Genomic DNA, 26,727 nt, shown 5'->3' on the forward strand with positions numbered 1-26,727 from the left:
TAATATATTGTTTCAAGTATACTTCTCCAGAGTTCTGGCCCTCTACATACAATATATCCAGAGATCCAAGCTTTTGAAAGAAAAATTCATCATTTCACAAAAACTGCTGGAAAAACTGGAAAACAGTTTGGCACAAACAGATAGAGAGCAACATCTCACATCCAATACTAAGATAAGGTCAAAATGAGTACATGATATATACCAGGTGATGCCATAATAAATTAAGGAAGCATGGAATAGTTCATTTTTCATATATATGAATATAGGGAGAATTTAGAACAAAAGAAAATGTAGAGAATTTTAAAATGTAAAATAGATTATTTTGATTATATATTGTACAAAAAAGGTTTTGCACAAACAAAACCAATGCAACCAAAATTAAAAGGAAAAGAAAATCCATGGGACAGAGGGGAATTCTGAAAGAATTATCTCTGATAAAGGCCTTGCTTATCAAATTTATAGAGGACTGAGCCAAATTTATAAGAATAGAAGTCCTTTCCAATTTGATAAGTGGTAAAAGGATATGAACAGACAGTTTTCAGACAAAGATTTCAGACAAAGAAATCCGAATTATTTAGTTATAGATAAAATGCTCTGTAAATATTGATTAGAGAAATTGCACATGTATAACACATATCTGATTGTTTTACCATCTCAGAGGGAGTAGAGGAGGAAGGGAGAGAGATATATTTGGAATTAAAAGCTTTAAATAAAAATTTTTTAAATTAGAAAAATCTATTGTCTGATATTCAAGCCATTTACATTAAGAAGTCCATACATTCCCATCCTCTAGCAACCTCCATTTCTAGTAGTATTTTTTTTTAATTATTCTCTTCACAATGTAGCCAAACAAAAATATCTTATTATACTTCACCACAACCTCAAATATTTCTTGTGGCCTTTTTGCCTCCTTCCCTTTGATCATGTTTTGGGTTAGCCCTGAAAAGTCTTAGAGTAAAAAATATTTACCCTACTGAGTTCAAATCTAGTTTCAGACACTTGCTGTGTCATTTAGTTCTGTGTCAGTTTCCTCATCTGTAAAGTGAGCTAGAGAATGAAATAAAAAACCATTCCAGAATCCTTACGAAGAAAACCTCAAATGGGATCATGAAGAATCAGGTATGACTGAAACTACTGAAAAACAAAAATTAAAGAGGTCACAATGCCCTAAGACACTCAAAGAAAGCTGAGAAGAAACATTTCAATAAAGATCATTATCTACACTGAAAGAACTATGCAACACACACAACATTCCTTCCCTCTCTCTCTCTCTCTCTCTCTCTCTCTCTCTCTCACACACACACACACACACACACACACACACACACACACACACAGAGAGACACACACAGACACACATACACACATACATACCAGATCATTTTACTTTCTTTGGCCTCAATTTCTTTATGAATAATATGAAGAGTTTGTAGTAAAATGTTTTAATACAAATTTTGGCTCTGTCAATATCCTGTGTTACCCGCTGGCCAAAATAATGGTGAATTCCTTTCCAAGCATTTCTATTATATATTTAAATAAAATTAATAATTTCATAAATGTTCAAGAATACATTTTTTTGTTATAGGCCAGAACTTGAAACAGGGTGCTAAGTCAGGGAATTGATAGAGACAATGGTTATTTAGCATGGTACTTAACAATTCTTTAGTTCAGTACATGTACTTAGTATTTTCTATAGTTCTATAAGATTCACACCTTTGATTAGAGAGGTTATAAACTCAAACTCAGCCAGAATCAGAACTAGGGAAGACAGAGACAGTGTTGGCAATCCTCCTGCCTTCCCAACAGAAATTGACACATTCAGGAGGACCTCAAGAAGCTGGCAGAAGCAGAGAAGAAAAAGGACTGGTGGCAGGAGCTTAAGCTCTGGGAACCAAGGAAAGAGATAGGCCTCTAAGAAAGCTAACTGGATCCCAGGAAAAGAGACAAGACTTGGAAAGAGACAATAAAGTATTTGGACTTTAACCCCTGGCTGTACTTGTGGTGATTACTGAACTGAAATAAAGGCTGCTCCTAGAGACCCCAAGAAAACCTCAACAGAGAATATTACATTTTAGAGAGAATATTACTTTTAAAAAAGAAGAAGAAGAAGAAGAAGAAGAAGAAGAAGAAGAAGAAGAAGATGCTCTAAGTGACAAGATATCAGCAATTTAAAAAATTCTAATATCTAAAGATAACCAGGAATTCTAGGGACAATTTTCTCATTTAAGTCCAGGGATCATTACATCACTCTATGTTTTACAATGTAATTTTTTTGATACAATGAAGATGTATTTTAAGGTATACGTGGAAAGGAAAATTGAGGGAGACTTCCTACTATAATTGTAGTGATTTAGTAATTAAGAGAAGTATCCATCCACTGAGTAAATACCCTCCCCAATTCCTGAACCCCTTTATGAAATAAATCCCATGTTTTATTTTGTGTGTTTATTATCAGGTTTAATTATTATAAAGACAACTTAGAATGAGAGAGTTTGAGTGAACCATTTGTTCTGGCTTTATTTTTGTATTCTATGTAACTAGGTTAACATCAAAGATTTAGAATATGCCCCCAAAATCAAAAGAAACAATTAGTTAATTGCTTTATTTTTCAACTTCAAGTATTTGTGGTTTCATCAGTACATTTATTTCCTCTAGCACTGAAACAGGTTAGAATTCCTTTATGCCTTAATTATTGCTTTGAATGACATAAGATACTTGAAAATGTTCATCACTTAGTGGGAAACTTTCTGAACATGAGTTTGCATCCTAGAAAGGCTGCTCTTTGGAAGCTAGTCATGTGCTATGACCCCATTGGAAATGTTCTTCCATCTCAATAGTATTTTAATCCTTTGGCACTAACCTTGAAAATTTGGGATCATCTCTACAACATAATAAAGAATCAGAGTAGGTAATTAAAATGCTCCAAATAATTTGTTCCCCTATTTTGTCCTTCCTCTCTACAGAACCAATTTGTTCAGTCCTTTTTAATCTCTCTCTCTCTCTCTCTCTCTCTCTCTCTCTCTCTCTCTCTCTCTCTCTTTTTTTTTTTTTGTGGAGGGTGAGTGATAGTGTTAATAATTGTGGTAGTGGCTGTGATGGATTGAAATTCTTCCCATAGAGTTGGATCTAAATACTTTGGCTTGATGGAGAGATATACTTATGCTCTGGCCCCTTCCTAAAAAGCATGAATTAACAGATTGATTTCTACACAGATTGTTTATGCCCTTTCGGAAGGGGCCAGAACATATGTGTTCCTGCCTATGGAGACAAAATACACACAGCCAGATCCATGACAAGTCAACTTCATATTATAGTTCATACTATAGCATGCAGTTGTGTTAAAGGGTAACTACTGAAGGACAAAAGTAATATTAAGAAAGACAAATTCATATTCTATATTGTCACCATGCAATTAAAAACCATTCAAAACTGAGTTTATAATTCCTTTTATTTAGGAAAACTCGAGACAAAATTTACAAAAAGAATTTTGGGTTCATTTTCTGATACACACATTTCATTTCCTTAGAGCTTTGTTTAAATTTAAATAGTTTTTTTTTTTCTATGCAAACGCAGCATTGTTAATGCTTTGATCCTAGATTCAATGGGATATTTTGCCTGTTCATAAATGCAATCTATTCATGATATTTTAATGTAATTTAGCTGTTGAAATAACAATCTGGAAACTAAGCATACTTTCTCTCCTCCCCTTTCTTTCTTTCCTTTTTTTTTTTTCTTTCTTTTTTTCTACTAAAGACAAAGACAGGAATTTGTTTGCTGCAGGATGGTAATCAGGAGCCTTTCAAAGTGCGACTGCACCTAGCCAAAGATATTTTGATGATCCAGGAGCAGGATGTGATATGTGTGTCTGGCGAGCCTTTCTATTCTGGTGTAAGTAGTTTTTTTTCTTCTGTTAACGTTTTCTTTTTTTATAAAAATTATTCTATTCAGAGAACTTGCTCAATATGTTCTTACCTGCAAGAACAACATAATAGCACTGCCTACATGTACCTTTTGTTAAATCCAATAGAAAGAACTCTTCTTTTGATACAATGCCCTTTATTGACCTAGAACCAAACACAAAGGGCTGTTGTATAATCTGATGTTCTGTTGTCTTTTATTTTTATTACATAGACTGGCTTTCATTCATCCAAGTCACCAAAAAATATTCAGATGACAGGCCCAGCTCTCCTTCCACTTCCCATGGGACTTGCATGAACAATGTATGGGTTACTCTGCCCTGATATTGGTATTTTATTGCCATCACATTTTACTTTTGGGATCAGTATTTATACAATTTACTTCACTCATTTTCAGTGAAGCATGAGACTGATAATATGGCCTGTTATTGAACCTTGTGTGAATGATTTTCCCAAGTGTATCATATGTGAATAGCTGCATGAGTATCTTTGATAGAATAATGCCAAAGTTCTAGTGGGTTTTTTTTTATCCTATTGACAGGAATGTGATTTTTATCTCAATCCTTAATTTTTCCTTGAACCAAAGTTTTAATTAATTTAGGTCAAATTAAATTGTATTGACAAAAAAATAATTGACCGCTCAGCATAAGTTCTCTTGTTAAGCCTATATTTTTCATTTTTAAAGTATGATGATATGCTTGTGCCAAATTTAATCCAATATAGCATAAAATGATTTATTTTTCTGAATGTAGCTCCAGGATGAAGTAGCTAAGTTTTATGGAAATTATAGTCCAAAGTAACATCCTTGCTTTGCAATTAAGGATGGGGAATTCCTACAAATCCAAAGTTTAACTCCACCCCTTATCTACCCCTTACTCAGAACATATGATCCTTCCCCTCCAAGAGAGAAGAGTCTGCAATGTCATTTTAAATGGACTATAATTATTAAAAATCTATGGGGTACCACCCTAGAGTCTAGTTACACAACAGATGTTCTATCTACTTTGAGAACATTATTAAAGAAGGGACATTGAGTGACTTATTTTATCTTTTTAACCTGCTTGATTAACCTGCTCATTTGGGGTATTCAGAACACATTTATAAAACATTAACAGTTTTAGCTCAGATTGATTACTCTTTGTTGGTTGTTGTGAACTAGTGTTTCTCTGCTCTCCAATGCCCATGGGACCAAGGCAAGGTGTTAAATCAGGAAGATTCTTCCAACTAAGGATAATGGACATTTCACAGACTGTTAACTATCTTTTTTTGTCACAAACAGTTTAAATCATCCTGAATCAAGTGCTCCAGTTGTCAAAGCTGATTAGGGAAATCCCATAAGGCTACTCTTCCTTCACCTTGTTAGTGACAGAATAATGGAAAATTTATTTTGTATTCTCAGGAAGTAACACCGATATTTTGCACTTGTATGATTGATCTAAGTCAACATTATTTTAGCTTGTATCTAGAATGCATGCACTCTGGCAGGTCCAGCACTAAAAAAAAAAAAAAAAAAAAAAAAAAATCTTTGTTTATTTGTGGGTCTTGTCAGTGAAGACAATATTTTTTAGACAGCAGTGTGCAGATATTTCCTAAGTATTAAGGGAGATTGAAAAAAAAATGAGGAGAGCTCAAAATGACAGAGGAAACAGATCAAAAGCCATGACAAAGAATTCAACCTGTTATATTTGTAAAGCATCAAATCAATAGCTCAATATATTGCACTTTCTCCTTTTGCTTTGAACAATGATAACATTGGGAGTAGGGCTGAAATCTCATTCACCACTGCACAGCAGACATATTCTTTGCCTGTCATATAGAGGAGAGGATCAGAGAAAAGACAGCTAGAGGAAAAGCTATCTCAACTGTTTATATCAAGAGCTTTATACTCTGTTCTTTGCTCTCTCTAAAATCATTTGATAGTATCAGATCCCAGAGATTACTAAATAGATGTGGGTGGCCAGAGAGGTCCTGACCATGCCAGCACACCAAGACATAGTATTTTGTTATTTCTATTGCCTGCCATTGAAACTATGAATAAGGGAGGTATAATAAAGGCCCACATCATTCTATTATTTTTTGAAATTTCCCAACAAAATGATGACTTTGAAATTTGATATTTACTATCCTGATTCTTCAGGGAATCCTTTCAGTTTTAAAGTGTTGAAAGTCAGAGACTGTTTTTTTTTCTAAAGCTACTATATAATGATGACTACAACCTGAGAATATTTTATATATATGTATATATATATATATATACATACATATATATATATACACATTTACACATATATACATAAAATATGTGTGTATGCATATGTGTATTATGCACACATATATACATACATTATATATTATGTGCATATATGCAAATATGTGTAAATGTATATTTGTGTGTATATGTATAAAGCCATGTATATTATATACTTGAGATCGTAGATCATTTTGTAGAGTCCTCACATAGCTATATACTACTAATTTTGCAAAAGAGTACTGGATGTCTCCACTCCATACTAAGAATGTCTCCACTTCCAAATATGAAGCCAATGACTTTCTTTGAACTTCAAAACTGAAAGATATTACCAAAGTTATGTGATAATCAGATAGTCAAAGAAATAGAAGTTAGAATCAAGTTCAGCACCAAGATTCATCCAGACTCTCTTTTTTTATAATACTAATGTTAATTAGCTACTTTTAAATAATTTCCAATATAGCTATCAAGGAGGCAAAAATTGGCATTCTTGATTCCTCATTTCAACAGTCTCCATATTTTGGTGTCTTTGATGTTCTTATAATCAAATACTTGCTTAAGGAAGTGATTGCTGAGAATCTGATACTCTTGTGATTCTTCAGTCTTTCCAGAAATGTACAACTCTTCATAAACCCATTCGGAATTTCATTTGCAAAGAAAGATACTGAAGTGATTTGCCATTTCCTTTTCCAGTTCATTTCACAAATAAGAAAAATGAAGCAAATAGGGTTAAGTAATTTGCCCAAAGTCACACTGCTAGTAAATGTCTGAGGCTAGCTTTGAATCAGTTTTCCTGACTTAGGCCTAGTACTCTTTCCATTTTGCCAACTAGCTGTACTTACTTTGCTTTATTGTATCTATTTAAAATGAACCATTTAGTACCATATTCCCTCAGGACCTTCCTTTGTTCTGATCAACATGTCTTTATGAGTCCCAGCTGTCAGAGTACAGTGATGGCAAGATATCAACTCTAAATCCACTAAAAGAGCTACCACACTTTGAAACTGTTTAATCTATAAAAAAAATCTCTCTTTTTCAATAAATTTAGCTAAAAGGGACAGAGATAGCAGAATATGTTTCATTAAAATGATAGCAGCTTATGATAAACTATAGTGGTATATATGACAGATTCTTGACCTGAATTGATGATGGTATGGTAAGAAGTTGGCATGCAATCTACATAAAAAATATGATAGGTGAAATTGACAACTGGGTTTCAGCAAGCTTAAAAATAATGACAAAAAATAGTTCTCTGAGGGTCTAAAATCAATTGGTGTGCCATGATATTCAGACAATGCTTCACTACTCTGCAAAGATAAACATCTGGCATTCCTAGAATTATTCATTACTATGAACTTTAGTATAATACTTAGTCCTCTCAGTTTAACTTCTATGGCCTTACTATGTTCTTGAAGCTAAAGGTGATATGTCACTCATGTGGGATTATTGCCATCCCAGAATATGAAATATTTTGTGCTATATAACCACTCTCATCTGGTAGAACATCTGGTACTGATGAAATCTATAGAGATTGTCATAATTCACATAGTACTGCAAAATCCTTTTAATTAGAAAGAAATGACAATATAAATCCAGAATTTCAAATCTTGTGCTTATATTTGCACACTTACATCAGGCCAAAGACACTTATAAAAATAAAAATACCAATGTTGTATGCTACTGTTATCTGACAATAGAAAAGGTAAGAATAATGCTTAGATTTGGAGGATTAAAAAACCATATTTATGGTTTTAATCAGATTAACTAACTCTGCACATATCACTTATATTTATGAAATCTTGCAATAGACATTTTCTAAAAAGTTTGTGAAAGTAATTTATTTTACGAAGGCTTAGTCACAAGAATGACAAATTGCTTCTTATGTCCCAGATACTGTGAGAGGCACTAAAAAAAAAAAAAAAAAAAAAAAAAAGTTATGCCACACCTCTGATAGCAAAACACTTACAACCTAATGAAGAAAGGACAAATAAATTAAACTTGAAATATTTGAAGAGGAAAAGATACTGAATGTTTCTTAATGGCAATAAAGTCAGGCTGCAATTTTGTCCTGCTGAAAATTTATTTTCACTCTATCTTGAACCTATTGCCCTGGCTAGTCTCAACTCTATGAAACAAGATGTTATTCTCAGCATAAATTTATCATCTTTAATCGCATCACCAAACAGCTAACTCAAACCTGGACTAACTACACCTGGCTCGGCTTTCTCTCCCCTTTCTTGGGAGGTCTGGAGGGCAAAGTATCAAATGTTTTCCAGTATCTTCCTTTAGATAAACTAAGCCTTTATATCATATCACTTTGCATCTACTGTCCTGTTGTTGAATCTGACTCTTTGTGACCCCTTTTGGGTTTTCTTTGCAAAGGTATTAGAATGGCTTCTCATTTTTTTGTTCTACAGTTCATTTTATACAAAAAGAAACTTGAGACAGACAGGGTTAAGTGACTTGCCTAAGGTCATACAGCCACTAAGTGTATGTAGCTTAGTACATATTTGAATTAAGGAAGAAGACTTCAGACTTGGAATTCTATTCATTTTACCATCTAGCTACTTTTATTGTTCTAAACTCAATGGATAATAGTATCTCTTGTTAAATCCTCCCTCCTCTCACCTCCCCACTACTTCTCTGTCATCTTTTGTGGTTGTGTGCCCCTTTAGATTATAGCTTATTCAGAGTAAAATCTGATTTTGTTTTGTTTTGTTTTTTAAACTCAAGAGTTTAACACAATTACATGTTTACTAGATTAGATTGTTCCTGTGATGTTTTTGGGAGAAGAATTCCCAATGAGAAAACTCTACCAATGCAAATCAATTCATTTTCTGAACCTTACAGATTAGCAGAATTACCTAGAGAGCTAAATCATTAAACAAACATATGTGAAGTATAAGGCTTGAACCAAAAATTTTCTGAGTGTGAGCAGGATTCCTTATCCACTATAGAATATTCTCTTTCCTGAGAGGCAATTTATCATTAGTCCAGAATGCAAATACACACACACACACACACACACACACACACACACACACACACAAAATACATCCAACCTACAGCCACCTTTCTCCATAGCAAGTATGCTATGACCTACTATTTAAGAATGAATCTAGGTCTATCTTTCCAAAGGGTCTTTGGGATGATCTTTTGTATATTGACTTCTACTATTAGAATATAAATATCCTTGAAGGAAAAGGTTATCTTACTTTTTGCTGTTATTTTTATTCATAGTTTAGTACTTAAACATGTAGTAGTACTTTATAAATACATATAACCTTAGCTGAGGGCTTTATAGATATTATTGTACTACCTTTAACTTAAGTATTCACTGGATAGATTTCTCTCCCAAGGCTACTTATCAGTGGCTAGTGTCCTAATTCCATTTAATACTAGCATCCATTAGCTTTTACATAGGTAAGAATAAAACATTATTATATTTGTATTGTATTGTACTTGTACTTGTTAGTACAAACATTTCCCTCCAATACCTTGGGGTTTTACTTTCCCTTTCATCTCATAGAAAAGTAAACTTAAATTTATCCCATTTGACATAAATTGACATTTAAAGGTAGATTCCAAAAATTACTTCTTCTTTTCAAAGTATACATCCTCAGCTGTCTTCAAAACCTGCATATTGGTATACCAAGAAGACACTGTCTTTTCACCCAAAATGATCAAACAAATTTTGGTTAAGCAAATAGCTAGGCCTGTATTCATAGAGGTGCATGGGAGAATGTGCAAAGTTTCTGCTATAACCATTATGATTCAGCTATTGACATTGTGCACATGATAAAAAAGAACCCTCTTCTGCTGATAATTGAACAATTATAATTTATAATCAGAATGATGTGCAGCAACACAGAATTTCAAAATTTTAAGCTGGGATGGACATAACAATCACCTAATTAAACAGAATCAAAGGATGCTACAGTCAAGATGGACCTCTGGGACCATCTACTCCAACTTTTACTTACATAACCTGTCAACAGAATTTCTGTTAAGGTGTCATATATGAGACATCCAATGTGCTTGAACTCACTATCTCACAAGGAAGCTAAGAGAAATGACTTGCACACTATGGTACATAGACTAGTCAAGCACAGTCAACTATGTTTCTAATATCAGTACTTCTTCCACTTCCTCAAGTCAGATCCATTTGCTCAAGATGTGCTTTATGTTGTTTTGATGATCAAAAAATCTGCCTCTTCTGACACTGCCCTGACATTTCAGTCAATTTGATGGAAGTTATGAATAATTTCGTCATTAAGATACCATTTTTTTCAAAGTTCCTCTTCATTACTGTTTAAGTAATGAAACCCAGTGATGCTCTATGTCTACTAATGTATTTGTATAAGAACTATGTAATTAAGATGGGTATCAAATATGGTGTTTTCCATGACTCATTGCTGGTTAATGTGAGCTTATAAAACTATTATATGAGGAAGCTTGGACTAGTTTCATATGTAATTCTTATATTGTGGTTGTTATTATTTAGTTATTTACTAGAGTAAAACTATTTTTACTCCATTTGGAATTCTCTTAGCAAAGATACTAGAGTAGTTTGTCATTTCTCTCTTCTGCTCATTTTACAGATAAGGAGATTGAGGCAAATATGGTTGAGTAATTTGTTCAGGGTCACACAGTAAGGGTCAGAGTCCAAATTTGACCTTACAAAGATGAATCTCCCTACATTTCAGACCAAAAACTTACTCCACTGTGCCACCTAGGTATACCATTAAAGTATTAGACAACACCTTAAAAATGGCAAGAAACCCCCCAACCAAAAATTAAACTTGAAATACAAAAATTAAAAGAAGAAATCAATAATATTGAAAGTAAAATATATATATATATATATATTGAATTAATAAATAAAACCAAGAGTTGGTTTTATGAAAAAGCCAATAAAATAGATAAACCTTTGGTAAATCTGATCAGAAAAAAGAAAGAGGAAAATCAAACTGTTAGTCTTACAAATGAAAAGGGGAATCTTTCCACCAATGAAGAGGAAATTAGAGAAATAATAAGGAGTTACTTTGCCCAACTTTATGCCAATAAATTTGATAACTTAAGTGAAATGGATGGCTTCTTCCAAAAATATAGGCTTCCTAGATTAACAGAGGAAGAAATAAATTGCTTAAATAGTCCCATTTCAGAAAAAGAAATAGAACAAGCTATTAATCAACTCCCCAGGAAAAAATCCCCAGGACCAGATGGATTTACATGTGAATTCTACCAAACATTTAAAGAACAATTAGCCCCAATGCTATATAAACTATTTGAAAAAATAGGGGATGAAGGAGTCCGACCAAACTCCTTTTATGACACAGACATGGTACTGATACCTAAACCAGGTCGATCGAAAACTGAGAAAGAAAATTATAGACCAATTTCCTTAATGAATATTGATGCTAAAATCTTAAATAAGATATTAGCAAAAAGACTTCAGAAAATCATCCCCAGGATAATACACTATGATCAAGTAGGATTCATACCAGGAATGCAGGGCTGGTTTAATATTAGGAAAACTATTAGTATAATTGACCATATTAATAATCAAATTAATAAAAACCATATGATCATCTCAATAGATGCAGAAAAAGCATTTGACAAAATCCAACATCAATTCCTACTAAAAACTCTTGAGAGTATAGGAATAAATGGATTATTCCTTAGAATAATCAAGAGCATATATTTAAGACCTTCAGTAAGCATAATATGCAATAGAAATAAACTGCAACCTTTCCCAGTAAGATCAGGAGTGAAACAAGGTTGCCCACTATCACCATTACTATTCAATATAGTACTAGAAACGCTAGCCTCGGCAATAAGAGCCGAGAAAGAGATTCAAGGAATTAGAGTAGGAAATGAGGAAATCAAACTATCACTCTTTGCAGATGACATGATGGTATACTTAGAGAACCCCAAAGACTGTGCTAAAAAGCTATTAGAAATAATTCAGAATTTCAGCAAAGTGGCAGGATACAAAATAAATCCACATAAATCCTCAGCATTTTTATATATTACCAATAAAATGCAACAGCAAGAGATACAAAGAGAAATTCCATTCCAAACAAATGTTGAGAGTATAAAGTATTTGGGAATCCATCTACCAAAGAATAGTCAGGAATTATATGAGAAAAATTACAAAACACTTGCCACAAAAATAAAGTCAGATTTAAATAATTGGAAAGACATTCAGTGCTCTTGGATAGGCCGAGCGAATATAATAAAGATGACAATACTCCCCAAACTAATCTATTTATTTAGTGCTATACCAATCAGACTCCCAAGAAACTATTTTAATGACCTAGAAAAAATAACAACAAAATTCATATGGAAGAATAAAAGGTGGAGAATTGCAAAAGAACTAATGAAAAAAAAGTCAGAGGAAGGTGGTCTAAGTGTACCTGATCTAAAGCTATATTATATAGCAGCAGTCACCAAAACCATTTGGTACTGGCTAAGAAATAGACCAGTAGATCAGTGGAACAGATTAGATACAAAGGACAAAAAAGGGTACATCTATAGCAATCTAATCTTTGACAAACCCAAAGATACTAGCATTAGGGACAAAAATTCATTATTTGGAAAAAACTGTTGGGAAAACTGGAAATTAGTATGGCAGAAATTAGATATGGATCCACACTTAACACCATATACCAAGATAAGATCAAAATGGGTCCATGATTTAGGCATAAAGAATGAGATAATAAATACATTAGAGGAACAGAGAATAGTCTACCTCTCAGACCTGTGGAGGAGGAAGGAATTTATGACCAGAGGAGAACTAGAGATCATTATTGATCACAAAATAGAAGGTTTTTATTACATCAAACTAAAAAGTTTCTGTACAAACAATACTAATGCAAACAAGATTAGAAGGGAAGTAACAAATTGGGAAAATATTTTTAAAAGTAAAGGTTCTGACAAAGGTCTCATTTCCAAAATATATAGAGAACTGACCCTAATTTATAAGAAACCAAACCATTCTCCAATTGATAAATGGTCAAGGGATATGAAAGGACAATTCTCAGATGATGAAATTGAAACTATATCCACTCATATGAAAGAGTGTTCCAAATCACTACTGATCAGAGAAATGCAAATTAAGACAACTCTGAGATACCACTACACACCTGTCAGATTGGCTAAGATGACAGGAACAAATAATGATGAATGTTGGAGGGGATGTGGGAAAACTGGGACACTAATACATTGCTGGTGGAGTTGTGAAAGAATCCAGCCATTCTGGAGAGCAATTTGGAACTATGCCCAAAAAGTTATCAAACTGTGCATACCCTTTGACCCAGCAGTACTACTACTGGGCTTATATCCCAAAGAAATACTAAAGAGTGGAAAGGGACCTGTATGTGCCAAAATGTTTGTGGCAGCTCTTTTTGTTGTAGCTAGAAACTGGAAGTCCATCAGTTGGAGAATGGTTGGGTAAATTATGGTATATCAAGGTTATGGAATATTATTGCTCTGTAAGAAATGACCAGCAGGAGGAATACAGAGAGGCTTGGAGAGACTTACATCAACTGATGCTGAGTGAAAAGAACAGAACCAGAAGGTCGCTGTACACTTCAATGCTGTATGAAGATGTATTCTGATGGAAGTGGATATCTTCAACATAAAGAAGATCCAACTCACTTCCAGTTGATCAATGATGGACAGAAATAACTACACCCAGAGAAGGAACACTGGGAAGTGAATGTAAATTGTTAGCACTACTGTTTATCTACTCAGGTTACTTATACCTTCGGAAGCTAATAATGTGCAACAAGAAAATGGTATTTACACACATATATTGTATCTAGGTTATATTGTAACACATGTAAAATGTATGGGATTACCTGTCATAGAGGGAGGGAGTGGAAGGAGGGAGGGGATAATTTGTAAAAATGAATAAAAAATTTAAAAAAATTAAAAAAATTTAAAAATGGCAAGAAAAATTGCAGACATGGCAGACAATTTGGGAAGCGTGTCAAGTAGGATAGAAGTAAGCAGAAAGCTTAACCAATCTTTCCATATTTCTTCCACAGACAGGAAATTGCCAGAAAAGGAATGTAGACAATAAAAATAAAAGAGCAAAAACGACTTGAGAAAATCCCATAAAAGATAGGTTGTATAGGGCCTATTCCACTGAATCAACAAAAAGTGGAACCTGGAGCAGCTCTGTCAGACAGCAGATTATGCCTCTGGAAATTGTCATCTCATTCACATAGAATACTATGATTCTGTCTACAAAAGGACAGGGTTAGGCTTTTCTGAGAGGGAAAAAAGAAGAAAAAAACCTTCCTAGCAATTAGTTTTCCAAAAATTGAATGACATATTTTGGGAGCTACTGGGATTGCCATCATTCGAAATTTTCAAGTTAAGGTTAAAAACATGTTGGATAAGAGTGTAGAGTATATTACAAATCCCTAGATAGTGAAAGCTAGTTTTTTTTTTTTTTGTTGTTGTTGTTGTTGTTGTTTGTTTGTTTTTAATATCATTTGTATCCTCCAGCCTTTGGAACAATTACTGACACATCGTTCACATTAATTACATGTTTATTGTTTGTTGGTTGGGTATGACAGAGAATATGCTAGTATGCTTGAAGGCAGGTATACTTGAGATCAAATATTGCAATAAATGAATTTTTAATTTTCCTCATCTTGTTATTGTACTATGTAATGGAAATGTTTACTTTGTACAATAAATTTAAAAGATTATTAAACAAATCCTATAGAAGATGCTAATTATCTTTGTGATTCTGAAAAATCACCTCTCTCAGTTCCAATATCCTCATTTACAAAATATAAATAAGAATAGCATTTTAACTCAAAGTAATGTTATGAGCTTCAAACAATATAATATAGGGTGTCCTAAAAATTTTAGTGTAATTTTAAGCAATTGAAGTTAAAACTCCACTAAGATTCAGGGGATGGTCTGTAAATATATACAATATTTTTGCAGACCATGAAGCTCTATATAAATAGAAGCTGTTTTAACTATTAATTGACAGAAGGAATAGTTTTTCATCTAGAAATTGTATTAGATAGCTTTTGAGATTCTTTCTGACTGAAATTTTGTGATTCTAATTCTCTTTAAGCCAATTTCCTTATTTATGTAATGGGTGATAGCAGGAGTTTTGTGAGGACATCATATTTTTAAAAATGGTTTTAGAAATGTGAACTATTATTTAACTAGATGAAAACTAGCCAAACATACTATCAATTTAGTAAGTGAAGAGAAAATGAGTCTTTGTTGTTTTGATTAACAAGATTCTTAAGTCTACAAGTTGCTACCAAATCACCTAAAATGCACAGACAACAAATGTGATAGTAATTACCCTGCAATACTTGATGTTACACTGATTATTCTAGCTTTAATAATGGACATTTTACTGGAGGCAGCATGTTGATACATATAAGTGCAATGGACCAGCATTTTCAGTCAATGAATCCTTTTTATCCAGTCATGACCAAATGGAGAGCCTCTAGTAGTAGATTGGTTCCCTGTGATTAACTCAGGGCTTCATCTGTTACTAGCTTAATCCATTCTGCAGAGATATTGGGGGACCCTGGCAAATAGAAAATCTATCACAGAAACTTTATAGGGTATAATTTTTGTTTTAGAAGGGATGTAGAGGCCAGTTAAATACAGATTGCTGCTGTGGGATATGGGTTGATAGGAGAGTATAAGCCCAGAGAGGTCTAATTCCTAGCCTTTTGACAGGAATCAAACCATAACAGCAGGTGAAGGGAACACGGGTAAAAAGTAATGAGAAAAAATCAGTCTCAAAGCATTAATCAATTAACTTAGTGAGAGCCAAGCAAACCTGGAAAATCAGCAGGACTGGCATGAACTCTATGAAGCTTGTACAGAATACTTCATTTGCTTCTGGACTGCTGGGGGCTGTCTGTGTTTCAAGTCTGTTCTGCCCACACAGTATTGGTTCACTAATGAACATCCGCTGGTAGTGACAGATATATCTTGACTGAAATGTATCTGAAAGCTGAATTGTCTTTTTATGAGCAGGATAAGTTTATTTATAAATCTCTCACAATTCATTTTAGAACTATAAAGTCACTCATTTGAGCTTACTATTTTTTTCAGCTAAATATATATTATATATATATATATATATATATATATATAAACAAAAACATCTGAATAATAATATCAAATTATATTAAAATACTTGGAAACAATGTAATAAATTTTCTATCATAGTTTGTGGCATGGTGCAAGTAGACAAAGACACAAGTTACAAGTGATGAAGCATCTGTTTCAGTAGGTATGGTAAGGGGAAGATAATAGTCCCACCAACATGTGTCATGTTCCTTTTTTGTTACCTGTCCATGTAATAGGTATGAGGAGAATCATCAATGACTAGGAACATGACTTTTTTTCTTTTTTTTTTTCTTTTCCTTCTTCCTTCTCCTTCTCCTTCTCCTTCTCCTTCTCCTCCTTTCTTCTTTCTTCTTTCTTCTTTCTTCTTTCTTCTTTCTTCTTTCTTCTTCTTTCTTCTTCTTTTTCCTGAGTCAATTGGGGTTAAGTGACTTGCCAAGGGTCAAAGAGCTAGGAAGTGTTGAGTGTCTGAGGCCAGATTTGAACCCAGGTCTTCCTGACTTCAGGGCTGGTGCTCGATCCACTGCACCAACTATCTGCCCCTCTTTTTCTTTTCTTTTTTTTTAATCTAGTTATTTATTGGGAAGTATTCTTTAAAACATTGCCTGTTCATGCAAGGAAGTAAGTGTGCACAGGAACAAGGCTCACATCTTTAGGTTCTCAGGGAAGTTAGAAATCATCTACCCCAAACTTTTCCATTTATAGATAATAACACTGAGTCCAAGATATGACATGATTTGCCCGAAGGTGACCAGCTTTTAAATAGCAGAGCTATTCATACTGACTATGCTATTGCCTGAAAAATCTAAGACATTCATGTAAGGATTTGTTGAATGAAAGGATGAATGGCTTGTTAATTACTCATTTCTATTTCCAATATGTATAAATAGCATCAGAGACAGAAATTCTCTACTGATTGTCATACCTGAGAAATGTGAAGTACAATAATAATTTATTTTCATTAAAATTGTAGGAAATTATATCTCATTGTGAATACATTGTGAATACAAAGGGTTTTTTTTTTTTTTTTAATGATCATTGCTTAAGACTTTTTTTTTTTTTTAATCTATGAGTTTATTAAACTATCCTACTTTGTAAGCCCTGATAATATTCTTTTTTTTTTTTTTTTTTTTTTAATTTTATAATTATAACATTTTTTGACAGTACATATGCATGGGTAATTTTTTACAACATTATCCCTTGCATTTACTTCTATTCAGATTTTTTCCATTCCTCCCCCAACCCCCTCCCCCAGATGGCAAGCAGTCCTATATATGTTAAATATATTACAGTATAATTTAGATACAATATATGTGTGTAGAACCGAATTTTTTTGTTGCACAGGAAGAATTGGATTCAGAAGGTAAAAATAACAGTTTACACTCATTTCCCAGTGTTCCTTTTCTGGATGTAGCTGTTTCTGTCCATCATTAATCAATTGGAATTGGATTAGCTCTTCTCTATGTTGAAGAAATCCACTTCCATCAGCATACATCCTCGTACAGTATCATTGTTGAAGTGTATAATGATCTTCTGGTTCTGCTCGTTTCACTCAGCATCAGTTGATGTAAGTCTCTCCAAGCCTCTCTGTATTTCTCCTGTTGGTCATTTCTTATAGAACAATAATATTCCATAACATTCATATACCATAGTTTACCCAACCATTCTCCAATTGATGGACATCCATTCATCTTCCAGCTTCTAGCCACTATGAAAAGGGCTGCCACAAACATTTTGGCACATACAGGACCCTTTCCCTTCTCTAGTAGTTCCTTGGGGTATAAGCCCAGTAGTAGTATGGCTGGGTCAAAGGGTATGCACATTTTGATAACTTTTTGGGCATAATTCCAGATTGCTCTCCAGAATGGTTGGATTCTTTCACAACTCCACCAACAATGCATCGGTGTCCCAGTTTTCCCACAGCCCCTCCAACATTCATCGTTATTTGTTCCTGTCATCTTAGCCAATCTGACAGGTGTGTAATGATACCTCAGAGTTGTCTTAATTTGCATTTCTCTGATCAATAGTGATTTGGAACACTCTTTCATATGAGTGGAAATAGTTTTAATTTCATCATCTGAAAATTGTCTGTTCATATCCTTTGACCATTTATCAATTGGAGAATGGCTTGATTTCTTATAAATTAAAGTCAATTCTCTGTATATTTTGGAGATGAGGCCTTTATCAGAACCTTTAACTGTAAAAATTTTTTCCCAATTTGTTACTTCCCTTCTAATCTTGTTTGCATTAGTTTTGTTTGTGCAGAAACTTTTTAATTTGGTGTAATCAAAATGTTCTATTTTGTGATCAATAATGATCTCTAGTTCTCCCTTGGACACAAACTCCTTCCTCCTCCACAAGTCTGAGAGGTAAACCATCCCATGTTCCTCCAATTTATTTATGATTTCGTTCTTTATGCCTAAATCTTGGACCCATTTTGATCTAATCTTAGTATGTGGTGTTAAATGTGGGTCCATGCCTAGTTTGTGCCATACTAATTTCCAGTTTTCCCAGCAGTTTTTGTCAAATAATAAATTCTTATCCCAAAATTTGGGATCTTTGGGTTTGTCAAAGATTAGATTGCTATTTTTATTCACTATCTTGTCCTTTGTATCTAATCTGTTCCACTGATCTACGGTCTATTTCTTAGCCAATACCAAATGGTTTTGGTGACTGTTGCTTTATAATATAGCTTTAAATCAGGTACACTTAGACCACCTTCCTCTGACTTTTTTTTCATTAGTTCCCTTGCAATTCTCGACCTTTTATTCTTCCATATGAATTTTGTTGTTATTTTTTCTAGGTCATTAAAATAGTTTCTTGGGAGTCTGATTGGTATAGCACTAAATAAATAGATTAGTTTGGGGAGTATTGTCATCTTTATTATATTCGCTCGGCCTATCCAAGAACATTGAATGTCTTTCCAATTATTTAAATCTGACTTTATTTTTGTGGCAAGTGTTTTGTAATTTTGCTCATATAATTCCTGACTCTCCTTTGGTAGATATATTCCCAAATATTTGATACTATCGACTGTTATTTTGAATGGAATTTCTCTTTGTATCTCTTGCTGTTGGATTGTGTTGGTAATGTATAAAAATCCTGAGGATTTATGTGGGTTTATTTTGTATCCTGCGACTTTGCTAAAATTCTGAATTATTTCTAATAGCTTTTTAGCAGAGTCTTTGGGGTTCTCTAAGTATACCATCATGTCATCTGCGAAAAGTGACAATTTGATTTCTTCATTTCTTACTCTAATTCCTTGGATCTCTTTCTCGGCTCTTATTGCCAAGGCTAGAGTTTCTAGTACTATATTGAATAGTAATGGTGATAGTGGGCAACCTTGTTTCACTCCTGATCTTACAGGGAAAGGTTCTAGTTTATCACCATTACATATGATGTTTACTGAAGGTTTTAAATATATACTCCTTATTATTTTAAGGAATAGTCCATTTATTCCTATACTCTCAAGTGTTTTTAGTAGGAATGGATGTTGGATTTTATCAAATGCCTTTTCTGCATCTATTGAGATGATCATATGATTTTTATTAATTTGATTATTAATATGGTCAATTATACTAATAGTTTTCCTAATATTAAACCAGCCCTGCATTCCTGGTATAAATCCCACTTGGTCATAGTGTATTATCCTGGGGATGATTTTCTGAAGTCTATTTGCTAATATCTTATTTAAGATTTTAGCATCAATATTCATTAAGGAAATTGGTCTATAGTTTTCTTTCTCAGTTTTCGATCGACCTGGTTTAGGTATCAGTACCATGTCTGTGTCATAAAAGGAGTTTGGTAGGACTCCTTCCTCCCCTATTTTTTCAAATAGTTTACATAGCATTGGAGTTAGTTGTTCTTTAAATGTTTGGTAGAATTCACCTGTAAATCCATCTGGTCCTGGGGACTTTTTCTTAGGAAGTTGGTTAATAGCTTGGTCTATTTCTTTTTCTGAGATGGGACTATTTAGACTACTTACTTCTTCCTCTGTTAATCTGGGCAAGCTATATTTTTGAAGGTATTCTTCCATTTCATTTAAGTTATCGAATTTATCGGCATAAAGTTGAGCAAAGTAGCTCCTAACTATTGTTCTAATTTCCTCTTCATTAGTGGTGAGTTCACCCTTTTCATTTTCAAGACTATCAATTTGCTTTTTCTCTTTCCTTTTTTTAATCAGGTTTACTAAGGGTTTGTCTATTTTGTTGGTTTTTTCATAAAACCAACTCTTAGTTTTATTAATTAATTCAATAGTTTTTTTACTTTCAATTTTATTAATCTCACCTTTTATTTTTTGAATTTCAAGTTTTGTGTTTGTCTGGGGCTTTTTAATTTGTTCCTTTTCTAGCAATTTTAGTTGTAAACCTAATTCGTTGGCCCTCTCTTTCTCTATTTTATGCAGGTAGGCCTGTAGAGATATAAAACTTCCCCTAATTACTGCTTTGGCTGTATCCCACACATTTTGGTATGATGTCTCATTATTGTCATTTTCTTGGGTGAAGTTATTAATTATGTCTATGATTTGCTGTTTTACCCAATCATTCTTTAGTATAAGATTATTTAGTTTCCAATTATTTTTTGGTCTATTTTCCCCTGGCTTTTTATTAAATGTTATTTTGATTGCATTATGGTCTGAAAAGGATGCATTTACTATTTCTGCCTTACTGCATTTGATTTTGAGGTTTTTATGCCCTAGTATATGATCAATTTTTGTATAGGTTCCATGAACTGCTGAGAAGAAAGTATATTCCTTTCTGTCTCCATTTAGCTTTCGCCAAAGATCTATCATATCAAACTTTTCTAGTATTCTATTTACCTCTTTGACTTCTTTCTTATTTATTTTGTGGTTTGATTTATCTAATTCTGAGAGTGCAAGGTTGAGATCTCCCGCTATTATAGTTTTGCTATCTATTTCCTCTTGCAGTTCTCTTAATTTCTCTTTTAAGAATTTAGATGCTGCACCACTTGGTGCATACATGTTTAATATTGATACTGCTTCACTATTGATGCTTCCCTTTAGCAGGATATAATGCCCTTCCTTATCTCTTTTAATTAGATCAATTTTTGTTTTTGCTTGATCTGAGATGAGGATGGCTACTCCTGCTTTTTTGGTTTTGCCTGAAGCATAATAGATTCTGCTCCACCCTTTTACTTTTAGTTTGAATGTCTCATCCTGTTTCAGGTGTGTTTCCTGTAAACAACATATAGTAGGATTCTGACTTTTAATCCAACCTGCTAACTGCTTCCTCTTTATGAGGCAGTTTGCCCCATTCACATTTATGGTTAGAAGGACTAATTCTATATTGCTTGCCATCCTATTAACCCCTGCTTATGCTTTTCCCCTTTCCTTCCCTTTTACCCTCCTATCCAGTATTAAACTGGTAAACACCACTTGCTTTTCACAGCCCTCCCTTTTTAGGATCCCTCCCCCACCTTAAAGATCCTCCCCTTATTTTACCCGTTTTCTTCACAATTTCTGTATTCCCTTCCCCTTAGCTTACTCCTTCCCTTTCACTTTTCAATGAAGTGGAAGAAGTTTCACCATAAATCGAATATGTCTATTGATACACGCTATGTTCATCTCCCTCCTTTCTTTCTCTCAGATATAATAGGTTACCTTTGCCTCTTCATGAGATGTAGTACCACCACTTTATACTTTTTAATGATATAATCTCCTTTCCACCTCTAGTTTCTAAGACAAATTGTACATATGTTCTTTACATATTTTTTTGACAGAAGTATAGTTCTCAAGATTTCTTTTTACCTTTTTTAGAAGTCTCTTGAGTTCTGTATTTGAAGATCAAACCTCTTATGTAGGTCTGGTTTTTTCATCAAAAATAGATGGAATTCATTTATTTCGTTAAATGTCCATCTTCTTCCCTGGAAAACGATGCTCATTCTTGCTGGGTAAGTTATTCTTGGCTGCATACCAAGTTCCTTAGCCTTTCGGAATATCATGTTCCAGGCCCTGCGTTCTTTTAATGTGGATGCTGCTAGATCCTGTGTTATCCTTATTGTGGATCCTCCATATCTGAATTGTTTTTTTCTAGCAGCTTCCAATATCTTTTCCTTTGTCTGATGGTTCTTGAACTTGGCCACTATATTTCTTGGCGTTTTGATTTTAGGGTCCCTTTCAGTAGGTGATCGATGAATTTTCTCAATGTCTATTTTACCCTCTGTTTCCAAAACGTCTGGGCAGTTCTCTTTGATAATTTCCTCGAAAATGGTGTCCAAGCTCTTTTTTTCCTCCCATTTTTCAGGGAGTCCGATTATTCTCAAATTGTCTCTCCTGGATCTGTTTTCCAGGTCTGTTGTCTTTCTGGTAAGGTACTTGACAGTCTTTTCAATTGTTTCATTTCTCTGGTTTTGCTTGACTCCCTCTTGGTTTCTCCTTGAGTCATTCATTTCTACTTGTTCCAGTCTAATTTTCAATGATGTATTTTCTTCACTCACTTTTTTTATATCTCTTTGTAATTGTCCAATTGAGTTTTTATCTTCTATGGAATTTTTTTCCATTTTATCCATTTTATGTTTTAGAGAGCTGATTTCTTTTTCCAGCTCTCTAATCCTGTTTTCCTTGGAGTTGTTTACCTTTTCCAGCTCACTAATCTTGTTTCTCAATGATTTGATTTCTTTATCCACTCTGTCTTTGAATGCATAGGATGACTTCTCCAGGCTCTCTTGCCAAGCTTCCCTTTCCTTTTCCCATTTCTCTTCCAGCTCTCTTGTGAGAGTCTTTTTGATTTCCTCCATGAGGTTCTTTTGTATTGAGGAGCAGCTTATATCCCTCCCAGGGGATACATCTGGGGACAGTCTGTTCCTAGTCTCCTCAGCATTTGAAGTCTGCTCCCTCTCCACACAGAAGCTGTCAATGGTTAGAGCCCTTTTGAATTTTTTGTTCATTTTGTCAGAGTAGTAATCAAAGAAAACAAACTGACAAGAGAAACAATTGGTCTGTTTTGAGGGGGATAGGGCTGGATGTTATTAATGGGCTTCCTCTACAGACTGGGGGTAGGGCAGCAGAGAGCCACTAACAGAACAGCAATGACTGTACTGAGTCTGCGCTCTGAGGCTCTGAGAAAGCACCTAGTCAGTCCAGGTGGGGGTTGGGGGTGGCCGGGCTCTGAGAGACGCTGGCTTTCTGGGGTTTTAATCTTCTCCTCCGGTGTTTACACCCTCTCCACCGCTCCTGGCTTGCTGCCAAGACGGAGCATCCACACAGGGGCAAAAGCCCTTTCACAGAAACGGCAGAGATCACACCCCTCCCCCTCCGGTCTGAGCTGTGTGAGCTGCCTGTCTTGCTCTGGCTGTCTGCCCTCAGTCTGCGCCCAGTCTGATTGACCCTCCCCCGAACAAACACAGACCTTTTCTGGCGACTTTCAAGGATGTCTTCTCTTGGTGATAATTTGTGGATTTCTTTCTGGGTCAAGCATTAAGTCAGAGGCTTGTCATGAAGTAAGTTCTGAGAGAAAACGAGGAGCTCAAGCAGCTGTATGCCTCCACGCTGCCATCTTGGCCGGAAGTCTCCATTGCTTAAGACTTAAATGCTCATAATATTCCAGTTAAGGAGCCTTGGGGTACATTGAAGATTATAAGTTTATAATATATATATTTATATCTAAGGAAACTAAAAAAACACAGATTATATATAGTTTGATAGGTTATATCAGGGGTTCTCAAACTATAGCTCTCAGGCCAGATGCCCACTGGATTATGACAAATGGGCTGAGGTGCAGAGACAGAGTGTGAGCTTTTGTTTTTACTATAATCCAGACCTCCAACAGTCTGAAGGACAGTGAACTGGCCCCCTATTTAAAAAGTTTGAAGACCACTGGGTTATATTGTGTATATTTTTTGCATGGGATATCTATTGTAGATCAGTTATGTCATTTAAAGATCATACCCTCCTAAAGGAAAAGAATGTGGTTTAGAATGTATTACTATTTTTTAAGTACAAACAAAAAATATAAGTATGATTAATGACAATACATATTTTAATTTTGAAGAACAAGCACACAGATGTGATAGTTCATATAGGTATTTTACATTTTACAAACTGTTTCCACATAGATTATCTCATTTGATCTTTACAACAGTCTTACAGAGGAAATTGACAGGTATTGTCATTGCCATTTTAAGGATTAGCAAACTGAGACATGAACTAGGTCTTCAATGTTATTTCTACCATTCCAACATATTGTACTCAAAAGGAATATTATACAATAATAGTCCTCTTGAATTCAAACTTTCCACTTCTAAGAGGCCTTAAAGAATTATAGTGAATTCCTACATTTAAATATGCAACATGTGTTTGCTAAATATATTTCAAATCTTGGTCCCAAGAACATACTAATTAATGAGTTGGATAATAAAGAAAATGTTGGAAACCCCCATTTTTTAAATAAACTTAAAGCTTTTTATTTTCAAAACATTTTTATAGATAATTTTCAACTTTCCCTTTTCAAAACGTTATGTTTCAAGTTTGGAAACCCCATTTTTTGCTTTCTCCTTGGAAAGCAGAAAGGAATAAAGAGAGAGGAGTATAAATGGTGTTAGAAACATATTTTTGATTTTTTAGTGAACCAATAAAAACATGTGCTCACTACACATAGCAAAATTAGAATAGAATTTGGGAAACTGACATAATCTGTTTAGGATCATTAGAGAACAACTGATCTTGAGAAAAGATTTATGATTTATTTTATGTTTCATATAGCTTAAAAAGTGATCGTTTCAATGAGAAGGATATTTTCTCATGTTTATAAGTCTGCAAGTATGATCTGTTTCAAATTCCATGCTTTATATGTGTTGTGAAGATGTGGAATATGGATTGGAGTAGATTTATATGTTAAAAAAAATCAAAATAAGTGTTATTTCTGAGAGTCTCAGTTTATGCTGACTCTCTACATATTTTACCAATCTGCATCAGCTCTTTTGTAGTGGAACATGTTCTAAATGTTCACTGATTTTGGAGCCAGGATTGTAGGAAATGAGAAGGAACATTGAAGAAAGATTTTTGATAACCCTGGTACACTTGCCAGCTACCAACCAAGGAAATCAGTGTGCCAGCACAAAATCCGCTATAGAACAAAACTAACTGACCAAAATGTGTTCAATGCTAATTATTGCTATGCAAGATGTTCTAGGTAATTTGGGTGATGACCCTGGCTAAATAAGATGCATTTTTCTCTGAGAGATTGAAAAGTTCATCTTGATACCTCTGATGCTTTGTGTCTGCAATGACTGCACTATTGGGCTTGGTTCTATTTTAAGCAATCATTTATTTATTATACATAGAACAAGAATTAAGAAAATAGTTGGTGCAGCCCAGCAGTAGCTATTAGTGGATGAGGAATTTTTTGAAAGAAGAGTTCTTGCCAGTTTCAACAGAATAAAATGAGAAATTAGCTTACTAGACTGTTAGTTTCTCCCACCTGCTTACTGTATTTCTTTCTATTTTAGGAATTGTTGAAGGATTACTGTATAGTAATAGATAGAGATAGAGAGATAAATTAGTGTCAAGAAGACAGATGCTCAAGTCCCACATTTGACATGTACTGGCTTTGTGACACTGGGTACCTCCCTAAACTTCTTAATACTCCAGGCAATTCTCAGAAATTTTAAGTTTCATATTTTTGTTGCTAGAGTTTCTTTTCCAAGTATTCTCTAGACTAGTGAAATTTGAAACTAAAGGAAAAATGGAAGTGCTAATGAATGTCATCAAGTGGAATCATAATGTCATAAGTATTTATTAGATATGAACTCTATCATTGCTAGGGCCATGTCTTACCTTTAAAAAAAAAATATCCCACACAGTACAAAGTAGAGTTCTTTGTATCTTATAAATTCTCAAAAATATTTGTTGATTTAAAGAATGAAAGTATAATGTGTAAGAAAACCTATTTATTAAATCACTTTAAATGCTTTAAAAAATCAGCATTTACAAATCTATAGTAGGTTACCCAGATAATGAAGGCCCAGTCCTAAGAGAATGCAGGCATCATGCTCTTCCTGATGTATTGTACACAGCATACATAGTATTTTTTTTTTTCAGTTTCAATCCAAAATGAGGGGACAAGAAATTTTAGGGTTGGCTTTGGAGCTAAAAGGATTGATGATGGACCTGGAACTTTTTTCCATTCAAAAATTTCAATTGATCCTCAGCATCTTTTACATTTTTCCTGTCTAACCACAAATATAGCAAGAACTACTAAGTGGCTTAAGGTGAGAGAAAGAGAGGGACAGAAATAGAGATTATAACTGCTTTATCTCCCCATCCAAGTTGTTATTTGACTGTAAGAACATGGTATCTGTTTCTTTTATCCCTTCTATTTATATCTACAGGAAATTGGATTAATGAATACAAAGAAAAAGAATAAACTATTCTGACCTTTGAAAGATTAGAAGTTCAACAATCAGAGTTGATAGCAG

The 26,727-nt window shown here is 34.0% G+C and overlaps 1 protein-coding gene across 1 annotated transcript in view; it reads left to right on the forward strand.

The window, feature by feature from the left end:
* SNTG1 (syntrophin gamma 1) overlaps positions 1 to 26,727 on the forward strand; it is an 813,750-nt gene that overhangs the window by 266,066 nt on the left and 520,957 nt on the right. Inside the window, 1 exon segment of the mRNA XM_074278136.1 lies at positions 3,754 to 3,888. Coding sequence (XP_074134237.1) covers positions 3,754 to 3,888 — 135 coding nt within the window.

The sequence above is a fragment of the Sminthopsis crassicaudata genome, chromosome 1 (assembly GCF_048593235.1).
Source record: "Sminthopsis crassicaudata isolate SCR6 chromosome 1, ASM4859323v1, whole genome shotgun sequence".
In the NCBI taxonomy this organism is placed as follows: Eukaryota; Metazoa; Chordata; class Mammalia; order Dasyuromorphia; family Dasyuridae; genus Sminthopsis; species Sminthopsis crassicaudata.